This window comes from Rhagoletis zephyria, unplaced genomic scaffold (assembly GCF_001687245.7).
Source record: "Rhagoletis zephyria isolate East Lansing unplaced genomic scaffold, Rhagoletis_zephyria_1.1 Rzeph_scaffold_01887, whole genome shotgun sequence".
Taxonomy (NCBI): Eukaryota; Metazoa; Arthropoda; class Insecta; order Diptera; family Tephritidae; genus Rhagoletis; species Rhagoletis zephyria.
Window position 1 is genome coordinate 60,454 of NW_016158971.1, and position 14,655 is coordinate 75,108.

General features: G+C 35.7%; 1 protein-coding gene across 2 annotated transcripts; it reads right to left on the reverse strand.

The window, feature by feature from the left end:
• Nucleotides 1-10,855: 10,855 nt before the first annotated feature.
• LOC108365481 (mediator of RNA polymerase II transcription subunit 14-like) lies at nt 10,856-11,779 on the reverse strand. Of its 2 annotated transcripts, none has more exons than XM_017619516.1 (3): nt 11,690-11,779; nt 11,496-11,580; nt 10,856-11,414 (listed from the first exon to the last, which is right to left on the reverse strand). In XM_017619516.1, the coding sequence occupies exons 1-3, from the start codon at nt 11,723-11,725 to the stop codon at nt 11,134-11,136; spliced, it is 402 nt and encodes a 133-aa protein (XP_017475005.1). In that variant the 5' UTR covers nt 11,726-11,779; the 3' UTR covers nt 10,856-11,133. The 2 variants fall into 2 exon arrangements, with proteins under 2 accessions (XP_017475005.1, XP_017475006.1); XM_017619517.1 differs by having other exon boundaries at nt 11,676-11,730.
• Between the last annotated feature and the right edge of the window lie 2,876 nt (nt 11,780-14,655).

Sequence of the window (14,655 nt, forward strand, 5' to 3'; positions counted from 1 at the left end):
CTGCTAACACCAGGCGCCTAAATACATGCTATGTACTGCTGCATGTGCAAAAATTTCCTTTATGCAATTTAGGAAATTTTTTCACATGCACTTCTCAACTGCCATGTAATTGAACTTTCTTAAGTTCTAATTCGATGGCACTTCAAAGTATGCTCGGCCTAGTCTGATGCATCCTCCGGACACTGCTTCCGGAGCATTTTTCGGACTCTACATGGCTTACAACCGTGCAGAGGTGGTAAACGAACTTTACCATTGGCCACAGTGCCTACCCACCATTTTTGAACCAATAAATATTTTTTTTATATTCCGCAAAATGCTCCGGAAGCTGTGTCCGGAGGATGCCTCAGACTAGGCCGAGCATACTTTGAAGTGCCATCTAATTAGAACTTAAGAAAGTTCAATTACATGGGAGTTGAGAAGTGCAAAATGCTTCGGAAGCAGTGTCCGGAGGATGCATCAGACTAGGCCGAGCATACTTTGAAGTGCCATCTAATTAGAACTTAAGAAAGTTCAATTACATGGGAGTTGAGAAGTGCAAAATGCTTCGGAAGCAGTGTCCGGAGGATGCATCAGACTAGGCCGAGCATACTTTGAAGTGCCATCTAATTAGAACTTAAGAAAGTTCAATTACATGGGAGTTGAGAAGTGCAAAATGCTTCGGAAGCAGTGTCCGGAGGATGCATCAGACTAGGCCGAGCATACTTTGAAGTGCCATCTAATTAGAACTTAAGAAAGTTCAATTACATGGGAGTTGAGAAGTGCAAAATGCTTCGGAAGCAGTGTCCGGAGGATGCATCAGACTAGGCCGAGCATACTTTGAAGTGCCATCTAATTAGAACTTAAGAAAGTTCAATTACATGGGAGTTGAGAAGTGCAAAATGCTTCGGAAGCAGTGTCCGGAGGATGCATCAGACTAGGCCGAGCATCCTTTCAACTGTCATCAAATTATAACTTAAGAAAGTTTTATTACATGGCAGTTGAGAAGTGCATGTACATAAATTTCATTAATTTAATTAAGGAAATTTTTGCACATGCAGCAGTACATAGCATGCATTTAGGCGCCTGGTGTTAGCAGTCGCGCCTAAACAACATACAAAACCTACTGATGAAAAACATATTTCGGCATCAACGCTTTTAGGCTGAACTGCCAAAAGGTAGACATAATCCATTTGAAGATAATGACCTCTATCTCCTCCATTACAAAATATTTTAACTTCTTTTACCAGCACGTCGGTCAAATTATAAGTTTTTCGATTTGAGGAAGTTTTGAGTAGATTGAACTAAAAAATTATCTAACTTTTCCTTAAAACTCTCTGTTTCGTTTACATTAGCGTCGCTATGAGTAAATTCATTGAAATCTTCTTCCAAAAAGGCTCAGACTGCATTTTAAAAGTACAGTTTCAAGCTTTATGTTAATTGCAGTCAAAACGGCATTTTACAAAAATCATACTTCAAAATTCATAAACAAATTCTTACTATCAATTCGATATTTCAAAATTTTCGGGATCCCGGGATGTGCTTGCATTAATCGGGACGGCAAAAACACCGGTATCCCGGGATTCCGGGATCCCGGGATTGGCATCCCTAGTACATACCCACCAAAAAATTATATAAGAAGTTGTAAGAAATAAGCAATTCGCTGGCGGCGCTGCTTGCAGCGTTTATTTTACATGATCTATAAGCCATATATAAGGTAATTATACTCCCAGTGATGCCTTATTATAAGGGATTATTAAACACTTTTTTTATATGACCTATAAGGCTTAGGCATAAGGGTCTCTCAGAGAGAGAGAGAGAGCGAACCTTATGAAATGATGACATCAACACATGTGGTGTTGATTCAAACTGAACATTTGAAAGCACATGTACATGTATGGCTGTAGCTGAGTGTGCAAAGATGCTTGATACAATCGGTTGCTGCCAAGACTGTCCTTACAAGTTTCTTGTATTAAATGTTAAAACTTACGATCATATTAAATAAGGCTTATATAAGGCGCAAATTTTTTGGGGGGCATATTTGGAATCTGTCATGTGTGCATTGACCAAAAATGATCCAAGTTTTCACCATTGTCTTACGCATGCGTAAGCAAGCGCTGCAGATCGACTCCAAAATTTAAGCTCCATATGTATGTACATACATACATATATAAACATAATTTTGCTATCAGATATGTGCAAGTGTGTATATGTATACCTTGAGGTCGGCTTGGTTATACATAAGTACATTTGCTCGCTGTTTTTGTTTTAAATTAAATTGCACTCACGTACCTATCTATTTAATTGAACCAATCGCTATATCATTTACAATATATATTATCTAGATACTGATTTACTGGACTTAAATCTTATTTGTTGTTTAATTTACAAATTTTTACTTTCTTTTTCAGACACTTTTGTAGTCGTTGCGCTTATAATTACCAATGAATTTATGGATATATTGCATGCCAAGATATATCGCGAAAGTTTCTAAGTACTACGTAGATATGCACACACCAACAGAAATTTTCCTTTGCACATATCTTATTTTAAAGAAGTTCACCATAATAAACACATTATTTGTAGCTTTTCACATATTTTTCAGAGTTTCTAGCTTGATTTTGGGGTTCTATACCGGTTTTGTGAATGCATTTTCATTGATTTCTTTGCAAACAGATCATATTCTATGGTACAAAATGTTAACTTGCATCAAAAACTATTCGTTATTAGATGTTCTAAATGAGTTTATTAAGTTCGAATTCGACCCACCTGTAGCTTGATATAGCAAACAGTGGCTTTGTAACACGCCCTCACTCCACACTGGTAAATACCTTTTTTATTGGCAGTTGGCCTAAGAAGTACCCAAAAACCTACCGACACCACCGTATATGTATGTCTGTCCATACCTCTAAGATGCAGTAATTTATTATTACTTGTGCCGCTAAGACGCTGCTGCACTTACTACCTGACACATATATACGTATGTATATATTTGTACATACATACAGTTGCGAGAAAAACAGCAGTAAATTTCAAAATGATGCTGGTAACCTATGTTTATTTAATTATTGTTAATAATTTTCTTTAAAATGTGGGCCGATCTGTATCAGAAACCGTATAAATACAAGTTTCAAAGCTTGCACAACGTTCACAAAAATTAATTAAACTTAAGAAATGTTCACAAAATTTCGATTTTTTTAATTAGTATTCTTAGAAAGATTTTGAGCAGTTTTGTAGCCCATTCAATTTTAATATAATAAAGTGGAAATTTCAAGTCTATAAATATTACCGTTGATTTTTTAGAATTTTTTTTGAGGGTATGCGCATTTTCTTCCATATAAAAATAAATTTGGTTCATGCTAAAATTTAATAAGCTACAAAATTGAATACTCAAAATCTTTCTAAGACATTTAATTTAAAAAATTGAAATTTTTATGAGCATTTTTTAAGTTTAATTAATTTTTGTGAACTTTACAGATACAGATCGACCCATACTTTAAATGAAAATTACTTAAAATAAATAAATAAATATAAGTTACCAGCAGCATCATTTTGAAGTTTACTGATATTATTTTACTCGCAGCTATACGTGTTTGTATTTTACATGGCATCTTTCTCTGGTCACAATATCAAAGCATTTATTTCTTATTCATGGTGCGTTTCTCTTTTACCTACTTTTGTTCGCTTTTTTGCCTCATCTCTACAACAATTGGAACTCAAAGCCTAATTAAAGCGAAAATGTGTAACAGTTTGCATTTTGAATAAAATTTCTTCCTCGTATAACTAACAGTATCGTATTTGTAAAAAACTCAATACGTTTTCTGGGAAAATATTTGAATAATGTGCCAGGCCCTGAAAAAAGATGGGTATGTAGAGGGGTTTCACTCCGATACTGAAAAGCCAGCATGCAAGAGGCTTATATTTAAAAGTTATTCGATGTTAAAATCAAGAAATTTTGCAAGGAAATATGTGTGTATAGAAGCTCAATTACCTGAATAACTGCCGTTGCACCGGCTATGGCAACCACAGCATTTTTGCAGGAAACTCCTTATCTAGTAGGCGGGCTTCGGCCGCGCTTCAGGGTCATTCCTTAATCAGCGGAATTCTCCTTTTTGCGTTGCCGTAGAAGAGGGGAAGAGCCCCTCTTCTGTTGTCAAGGGCATATAACATTTCTTGTGCATGTAAATATTCAAAGTGGCGTGAAATAAAGGAAAATGCTTTGTTTTTTTGTAGTCCCAATTTTTTCTCAAACGTCTGGCAGCGCACTATTTTGGGCACTTTCCACCATTTCTTTATTTCGTTATTCGTGAAAAGATTTAAATACATAATACATACATTGTCATATTCAAAATATTTTAGCAAAGAAAAGAAGAAATATACGCATTAGAAATAACCCATATTATATCGAAATAAAGAGATAATTAAATGTTTGATAAATATATTTATTTTGTGAAATTGGTGACAAAAATTTAACAACAAATTAATTAAAAACTATTAGTTACTAAATAGTTAATAATATAATAGAATAGCGCTTACACATATATAAGTGTTTGGCCGAGCTTCTCCTCCGATTTTCGGCGTGCGCCTTGATGTTGTCACACAAAGGGGAGGGAGCTACAGGCTTAACACCGACTCCGAACGGCGATTGTACATATTTCTATTTGAAGTTGTTTTACATGGCAGAAATACACTCGCAGGTTTGCCATTGCCTACCGTAGGGGGACCGCTCATTTTTTGGGATATTGCTTTGACCGGGACTTGAACCCAGGCCCTGCGGAGTGGAGGCGCGCACTGCTAACCACTACACCACAGCGGCCGCCAGAATTTTAATTTTGTTGACGCAGATGATAACAAATTTAATAGCCTTTACTAATACAAAAAGAAATTGAAGATTGGACAACTACATCCAAAGAGAATTGCAATTAGGTGAGTGCACTTTTTTTCAGATCCCAAAAACTCGAAATTTGGCAATATCTCAAAAGATTGTCTACTTTCTTGTATTCTGATTTCGTACTGGGATTCAGCGATAAATTCTTCATAAATATTCATACAAAAATGTCGCGGTTGGCGAATTACATCCAGAAAATTGGAATTAAGTAAGTGCACTTTTTCCAGATCTCAAAAACGCGAAATTTGACAATATCTCAAAAACTGTTTTACTTTATTGTATTCCGATTTCATATTCGGATTCAGGGGAAAATTCTGCGTAAACATTTATTCAAAAATGTCGCGCCTAGCCCACTACATCTCAAAAAATTTTAATTAAGTGAATGCAAAATCCCGAAATTCGGCTATATCTCAAAAACTATTCTACTCTATTACTTTTGATTTCGTATTCGGATTTAGCGTGAAATTTTACATTAGAATGCATATAAAAATGTCGCTGGGCGGGCAACTTTTTCTTTTCTGTAAACTTGTGTTATTGCCGACAGAAATGTAAGGCGGACCCGAGTGTGTTCTATTATGAAAAACTTGTAGTCCTTTTGCCACGCCCGGTACAAATTAAATATCGTTGGAAATCTTAGAAAAAAGCTATCGAAGTAAGCCATTTGCGAAGAAAACAAAACTGATACATTGTTTAAAAAATGCCAAAAAAATGTGTTGCAAATCTTTGCAGAAAGAAATGTTATCAAAAAATTATAGTTTCCACCAAAAAGCACGGAAAAAGTTCTAATAGGTGTGAGGACTAAATATCCACAGAATCTAGCCTACACGAACGCCTGCCCCTACACGAGCAACGACAACGACGACAGCAGCGTGATCAATACGGCCAATCAACACAAGAGACCAAGATTTGCAACCTGCCAATTTTTATTGGAAAAGTGTATAATAACCAAAAAAATTTGCAAGAGAACACTGAATCGAGAGCGTAATAACACCGGAGAGCTGCAAATTCTTGCTAGTAAAATTTTTACTATCAGAAATTAGCTAGCAGAAGAAGAAAAAGAATGAATGCCAAAAGCTGTCATCTGTTGAATTGGTTAAGCGAAAACAAAAGTAAAATAAGTGGAAATAAAAAAAATATTAATGATGTATTGGACTGTGTAAGTGCTTGCGTGTAAAGCAAAGAGTTTAAAACTGATTTATAAATAGTAAAATGTTTACATCAGAATGTCAAAACAGTGAAACGACTATTCACTTGCAAGTTTTTGCTAGTTTTGTGTTCAATAACTGTGTCTGGTACTTTTTTCTTCTTCTCAATTTCACACTATTTTGGCGACACCGTCACCATAGCATCGCAACATGTTGCCATACGACTCAGCAACACGAAAAGCATCAGCCAGAGTTGGCACCTCACCATACCGATTGCGTACCAAAAGCTCTGAAAAATCGTAGTAAAATGTAAAAAATTTTAGCAAAAGATATAAGCAGGTTATTATTTTAGATTTAAATACATATTTTATATTGTAAACCAAAAACATAATTAAGTTTCACAAGCCTTTGTAATTTTTTAAGTATTATATTATAATTGTATATCTTACGGTTTTTGCTGCTTATCTAAGTACAATCGTCAATAATAAGTGAGAATTAACTTTTTTTGAAAATGTCGATCATTTGATTTCCACGGAAAACTGCAATAAGACGAAACCGTTTGCTTCTGTTGAGTCTCATTTTATCTCTATGCCAGAATCTGTTATGGGTTGCACCAAATCTGGCAACGAATCCATGGTGGAAAAAGGCAAGTAGCTCGACAAGCAATACATGGTCATTCATCTTCGTATCCTTCCCGCACATTGAATCTTTCAGTCTGGTTATGACATCCGGTTAAGGCTGGGCCTTGAATTGCATTCTTCGTTTATGTGAAAATTTAACCGGTTGTGCCTATTATGTTGCATAATTTGCAGTAAGAGTACCCATTTAGATTTTGAAGTCATGGCCTGTTTATCACATTTTTAAAGTAATAGTCATTTACAAATCGTTGCTACCCATAAGTTGGAAGAAATAAAGAAGCGTACTAGAAATAGAATAACACGTAGTGGGGTAGCAAGTTTTAAAACTTTTTTAAAATCGCAGCAAATTTGCTACGATCGTAGCAAAGTGCCAACGCTGGCACCAGCTAAAACAAAAGTGACTTAAGGCCCGTTTACATACAACGTTGGCGTTGGCGTCGCTTCGACAGCTGACTATGAATACATGCATTTATATGAAAGTCTCCACATAACCAAAATTGGGCAACGCCAACACAACGCAGAAAGATGGCCAACTCTCAACATTTTGCGCGCGTTGACAAACAGCTGATACACAATTTTCATTGAGCGTGGGGGAACAACATTTTTCCAGCTTTTGTAAGAATTTGGCTGAAATCAATTAGAATTAAAGATATACCCCAAAAAAAACATTGCGGATTAAATTTAAAATAAGGTAACTGAAAATTCTAAAATGCAGTCCACATTGGAGTAGTAGTGCACTTGGGCGGCACCTGCCCAAAACTCATCTAAAAGATGATCATCATCGACGCCAATAGTTGCGTTCCAAATGCTTCACGATTTGCAGATTTTTACAGGAAGCTGTTCCAGGTGACCACCTTTCATAAGGTTTATTAATGGAGAAAACAGCTTTTCCTGCAAATCTGGAACGCAACTAATAACAATAATTCGAAAGCGGAAATAAAAAACTTCCACTTTGCGTACCTTCTTTTAATGAATTTCACGCAAAGGCCGAATATGAATATCTCCGGCAGAAAGAGGCACAGAAAAGAGAATTCTACTTAGTAAGGGTTATAGTCCCTAAGCGCGGCCGAAGTCCGCCGCCCAAAAAAGGAGTTGGACGCAGGTGTCGTCCGGGAACAGCTGCATATAAATTCCTGCAAATCGTGAAGTACCTGGAACATTATTGGCGTCGTTTGATCCCCCTCTTGACTTTTTTTTTTTGATGAATTTTGGGCAGGTTCCGCTTAAGTGCACTTTTACCCACGTTGGTATTTAAGTTTAATATTTACAATATATTTATATATTTACAGAAAATATAGAGGAGAAGTTAATAGAGGCGGTCAGGGCACCTTTACGATAAAAGCTCCCACCTCTTCCGCAATAAATTATTAAAAGAAAAGGCTTGGGATGCAGTTGCATGTGCTGTGGGAGTACCTGGTATGTAATTGTATATATGTATATGTATATAAATATGTAAAAAAAGTACCTTATTTAATTCTTCCAATAGTGACTAACTGCCAAACTAGGTGGAAGTCTCTCAGAGACCGTTTCGTCCGGGAGACAGGCTTACAGAAGAAGAAGTCGGGATCTGGTGCCGAAGATGGAGCCACATGGCAATATTTGGAAGCCATGGATTTTATGCGAGACTTCGTTGCTCCTCGAAAGTAAGTTAACAAAAAAATAAAATGTATATACCATATCGGTCATACCAATAGCATCCCAATTTCAAAGTGATATTTGTTTGCCACTCATTCTTATTATTATCGCACTATAATTTAAAGGCCTATCAAACTGTGTACTCAAACAAATTCTAACAATTCTGAGAAAGAAGTTTAAAATTTGCGTGAAAATTCGTTGCATTTTTTGTCGTTTTCTACCATGATACATATATTTAAATGTTGTTATTATAATTATTATTTATTTATATAAATATTTTATTTATTTATTTATGGATCATGGTTTTCTACAAAGTTTTAAACTTGGGTTTATATGGGTTTTGTTAGAAAATGAACTCTATTTTAATTGAAAATTCCTATATCGACTGCTGAGTGGAAGATCGACCTATCTCGACAGACAGTTCGAAAACGCCCTATCTCAAAAAACTTTTCAAGAACGCCCTATTTCAGAGTTTTATTGAAAAACACCCTATCTCAGAATTCGGTTCAAAAACGCCCTATCTTACTTCAAAATGTATTGAAAAAGTGCTGACATAGGCCGTTTTTGAATCGGCAGCTGAGATAGGGCGTTCTTGAAAAGTTTTTTGAGATAAATAGGGCGTTTTCGAACTGGCTGCCGAGATAGGTCGATCTTCCACTCAGCACTCGATATGTTCTTATGTGTATATATACTTAAGTTTTAATCTATGTTTGTCTATTTATTTTCAGAACATTTTCCAATCTGGATTTTACTTCACAGGAGGAGGAAATAAACGGCATCAGCCCGTGCAACGTGACCGAAACCTCTTATTATGAGGAGTATGAAGTAAGCTCTCCTCTTCCTTCTGTTGCGGCAAACGACACGGAGTAGTCCAACAGCGCAAAAAAAATAAACGGCGTCGTGTAGAAGACGAGGCGAACGAGAGGTTCGGATCACTATGCGCGGCGGTCAATGAATTTGTTGGCTCCAAATCCGAAAGCTTTAATAATAGCCGCAATTTTGAGATTTATAAAGTTCTGTACAGCTATGTATTGAAACATCCGGAGCAGGCCCAAGATTCAATCAAAGTTGAGATACTCAACTATGTTTTCAACTATAATTGCGGCAATTATTAAAGCTTTCGGATTTGGTATTTTATAAAATTAAATAAGTGTTTTTTCATATTTTTAATCAGATTTTTCAGATGTGTGTATTTATACTAGCATTTAATGGGCTATAAAGCTCCATTCTCTAAACATAACTGACAAATCTTATTAAAAAATATGTTTCTTGAATTACTTTTACTTTTCATTAATTTATGTTTATTAAATTCCATAATTGTTCTTTAATAATCAGGGTATTCTTGTGAATTACCCTGTAGTAAATAAAAGACTGCATAATTTTTATAAAATTAGATATATGTACATACACACACTTGTGGTCAGCTGATTAAGCTAAGAGACATTATGACTTTTACGAAGTTTCAAATATGGATTTATATGATGGTGGTGGTTATGCTATGTGCTAGGCTTTTATAAAAAAAATATAAACATTAGACAAACAATATTATAAACAAATAGACAAAAGAAAAACTGGAAAAAATGTCACTTAACTTAATCCGCTGACCACAAGGGTATGTATTCTGAGGTGGGGCGTTTTCGAACTAACTGCCAAGATAAGTCAATCTTCCACTCAGCCATCGATATGTACCTATAATCAAAGACTGGATGTATATAATACATACATATATGCATATGCACGTAAATAAAATAAAATGTATGTACTTGCATACATACATATATACAAGCATATCCCATTGCATAAAAAATATTGTTTTATTTAAACAAGGAATATGAATGAATAAAGCTTTAATAAAGCTTTAATGGGCAACAAAGCTGCATACTCAAAATCTTTCTAGAAAACATAATAAAAAAGTATCAAGTTTGTATGGAATTTTATTGAATTATCCTGAGTTGTGCACAAAGTTTAAAAGTTTAACATTTCTGGTTTTTGTTGTAGCATGAGTATATTTTTATACAATATTAGCATAAGCATAAAAAACTTTGCATTCATTCCGAAAAATTCTCTGTACGTAAAATTTTGTCGCCGAGTGTGTGTTAAACATTTCAAACAAGATACGTACAATGCAGTTTAATACAACAGAAGTATTAGTAGTTAAGTTTAAGCCAGAGCTATGCAACATGTGCGGACTTGGTTGTGGATTTAGCGGTAATGATGGCCAGCCGATGGATGTGGAACGCAACCCGCTATCGTGGGGCGACTGGGGACTGGTGATGAGCCGCCAGTACCTGCGCCATATACACTGCCAGGACCACTGTCTCTTAACTTTGTGAGCGACCACGATAAACAGCATTTCATCGACATGTCTCAAAAGAAAGCCCGGCAAAGGAAAATGGAAATGCTTAATGTAAGAAATACATATACGTGGCGTTCAAAATAATAGCAGCAAAATCAAAATGATGCTGTTGGCAACTTATCTTTATTTATGTATTGTTAATAATTTTCAAAGTTGACAACAAAATTTCAAACTTTTTAATCGGAATCTTTAGAAAATTTAGAAGTTTTGTAGCCCATTCAATTTTAGTATAATAAAGTGCAAGTTTCAAATCGCAAAAAATTACCGTTGATTTTTGAGAATTTTTCTTGTGGAGGGTGATGCTCATTTTCTTCCGTATAACGCAGAAATATATGAAAATTATTAACAAAAAATAAGTAAGTTGCCAAAAGCGTCATTTGGAATTTCGCCACTATATATACAAACAGCCAGCATCAAAAATATGAATACCCTCACGTTTCTTTATATATATTTTCCATTTTTCGAACTCAGCGAATTATAGGTTTCATAATTATATTATAATTTTCTGTAATTAGCTTTTATCGGCGTTGAAGCAAGTGCGGTTTGCGTAATTGTTTTCACACCTGGTACATATTCTTCAATGTTAATATTCTCATCCAAACGTTCATAGCTGAGACGTAGCGTTTGTGTGTAAAGTACTTTAAGCTGCAGAGACTGACAAAAGTGATGGAAACAGTTATATACCTCGCTTAGTGCCTTTGGATTTTCGACTAAGCGTGCCTGTATAAGCTGGTGAATATAATTAACTTGAAGTTGATGCACCAATGCCTTGCCATCTGAAAAACATTCGTGAAAAGAGCAAAATAAAAAAATAGATTCAGTATTATAATGAGTCCACAGAAGACTTATGTACAAACCGCCAGTTTCATGTGACATACGCGCCAACCTATCCGCAGTTTCTAAGGATAGCATATTTTGATTGTCAAGGAAGCTCATGATATTCTATATAAGGGTATAATTAATCATTGAGTTTTATCGTCGTAGAAAAAGTGCGCAAAATAATTGTAAAAGGAAGCAATATACAGCTCAATATTTACATATTTTTACATACCGCAATGACTAATACTTCTATTCTTTGCAACTGCATGTTATGTGAGTGACTTAATTGAATAGGTGTGTATTTAATTAATAGGATGCGCGGCTAGGGACACGATATCGAACCGAAAGTATCGATATGGTACTCATTTAAAGTATCGCTTTAAAAATATCGGGTACCCATTAATATCGGAATAAAAGGACTCGATATTCCAAATATCGATATCCAAATCCAAAAAATGTATCTGAATATAGGTTCCGCATATAGGCCCCTGGGGTGTAGTGGTTAGAAGTGCGCAACCCTTGGAAATGAAAAACAGCTTCCCATAAAATACAATCGCCGTTTAGAGTTGACATAAAACTATAGGGACCCCATTTGTGCCACAACATTCAGGCCCACGCGACAAATCGGAGGAGAAGTTCGGCCCAACACTAACATATTGTGTAAGCGCCGGACTGTATTATTATTACAACACGTAGATATTGACTTAAACATTAATTACCGTTTAAAAATTTTCGTATTTAAATCAAGTGAAAAGTCTTAACCAAATGGATTTTTCCATTATACATACACTACGTACATATATGGGTAATATTCAATTCAAATACTCCCGTACTAAAATGAAGCATTTTTCACTGCACGGATGGCGTTTTGCACGTCTCGGATGCTTTTTCATATGTAATTAAGAAGTTATATGTATACAAAGCATGCACAGCGGTGACAACACATACACACATACATGGTATGACATAATGCACAAATCGCGCGCTGTGATGTTGATCCAAACTCAACATTTGAAAACACCTTTACCGTGGAAACACAATGCCGGCGAACGGCGAACTCACCACAGCGAAATTACCGCTGTCCAAATTTGAACACCCGCCGGCATATGAAATTGAACACAGCCAAAGCGAAATGCGAAGTTCGCTCGGTGGCGTTTCGTGGCGATAGATTTATTTCTATCGCTCTGCTGGGCGATGGCGGCAGTACATGCCAAAGGTGGCCGTATGTTTTTTTACTTTCAAAGATTTAGAAGAAAACAGCATGTAACACGAATTATTTTTGATGGTTGAAAAATACAGTGAACGGCTTAAAATAAAATAATTTATAATAATTCCCCCTTGCCTTATATTTATATTTGTTATCATTTCATCATTTCTAAATATGGTTTCGTTTTTCAAAATATGGTCACCTCACTTATAAGTGCGACGAAATGGTATCAGCTGTTTTCGCTACCGCTCTAATTCTGTTAAAGTTGGCGAAATAGCAGGGCGAACGGTGAACGACGGCATCGCCCAATTCGGCGAACTTCCCCGTTGTAGCTGAGAGTGCAAAGACGCTTGATACAATTAGTTGCGGCCAAGAGGGTCCGGGTTCAATTCCCATCAGACGGAACATAAAATTATTATTTTTTCTTAATTACATCTGTGCACTTCACAACCACATATTTTATAACGTATATACTCAAATTTAAAACGAGTTGGGTTGGTGGTCTTTCATATGCGTATTTTTTTCAATTTAACACGTTATTTTTTTAATTCTAAAATTTTTTTCCCTCAGTGTTGTAATGTGTGTTTATGACATTCGATACGATACCAGAGTTCTGGTACTCGATTCCAAAAAATATCGTTTTAAAACTATCGAGTAGAAAATATCGGTATCGAATGCCAAAAGTATCGATATAGTATCGTATCGTATCGAAATTCGTGTCCCTATGCGCGGCTACATAATCTTTCAATTGATCTCTCAACATGAAAGCACTTCTTGTAGCGTGGTTTGACATTAATCGACCAGTTAGTTCCTCGTACAGGTGTTGAGATTTCTTGGCGCCATAATCCATTTAATACATTGGCCCGTAGTCATAGTCAAAATAAATCGACTTTAAAGTTAGTTGCAGCTTTTTTGACAGATATCCCATTGAAAATTATGTCAAAAAGCTGCAACTAACTTTAAAGTCGACTTTATTTTGATTATGACTACGGGCCATTGTCTCCTTCATATCGAGTAACATATTCAGTTGGGAATTAACTGCCATCGTTTAGCTTTAAAAAATTATGTAGCAGCACTGTTGCTTTCACGATGCTCTCCGCGCTTGATGGTTGCATTTGCAATGGGGATAGCAAAATCCTCCATCGTGCTGTCCTAATTCCGAAGGCGTTTTCAATAACACGCGGAGCTCTTGAAAGGCGCTTATTAAAATTTTCACGATCGGGTGGCAGATGCAATCCTGAAATTAAAAAAGGCTTATTTGTATGTACATACAAATGCACATAGTATAGATGCAAATAATGGTTGAGTTGCAAGCAGTGTTGCCACAAAGATTTTTAATTTTTTACCAAACTCAGAAAAAAATTACCAAATTTTTATCAGCATAATATTCTAAACAAATTGGAAATTATTTTTCGACGTATGTAGATAATACACCACGTCTGGGATTGTGGCCAGCTTAGATCTATTTATATTTTTCGACCGAAAAATGAGTTCTTCCCATTCTTTTATGACAAACTCATAAAAATGCATGATGTCGCTGCCGCGTTCAAAAAATTCATATCACCATCGTCTGAGCGTTTAGATAACGAAGATGAACCATTTACAGCTGTGGTTATCCTTTTCAATGTGTTCCGACTATACCAATTCACAAATATTTTTAATGACCGGTTGTTCAATGTATTTAACCGGAGCTTCTACCTCCGATTTGTACTAATCAGACATTGAACAATCGGCCCTAAAACATAAAACAAAAAAATCGCTCAGAGATTTACAAACATTTAAAAGGTGTTTAATAGTTCATTTCTACTGCAGTTTATGCCTATTGGAGAAAAGCAGATTACAACTCGAAGGAGGTAGTTGCTCATATTAGGTACAAGCAAATGAAAGGAAAATAACGAAAACAAATAAATAAACATTGCAGATCACCCTTTGTTAAAAATATCTAAACTCTTAACTGTAGTTAAGCGTTTGGTGGAAATGGGCTGTAACAT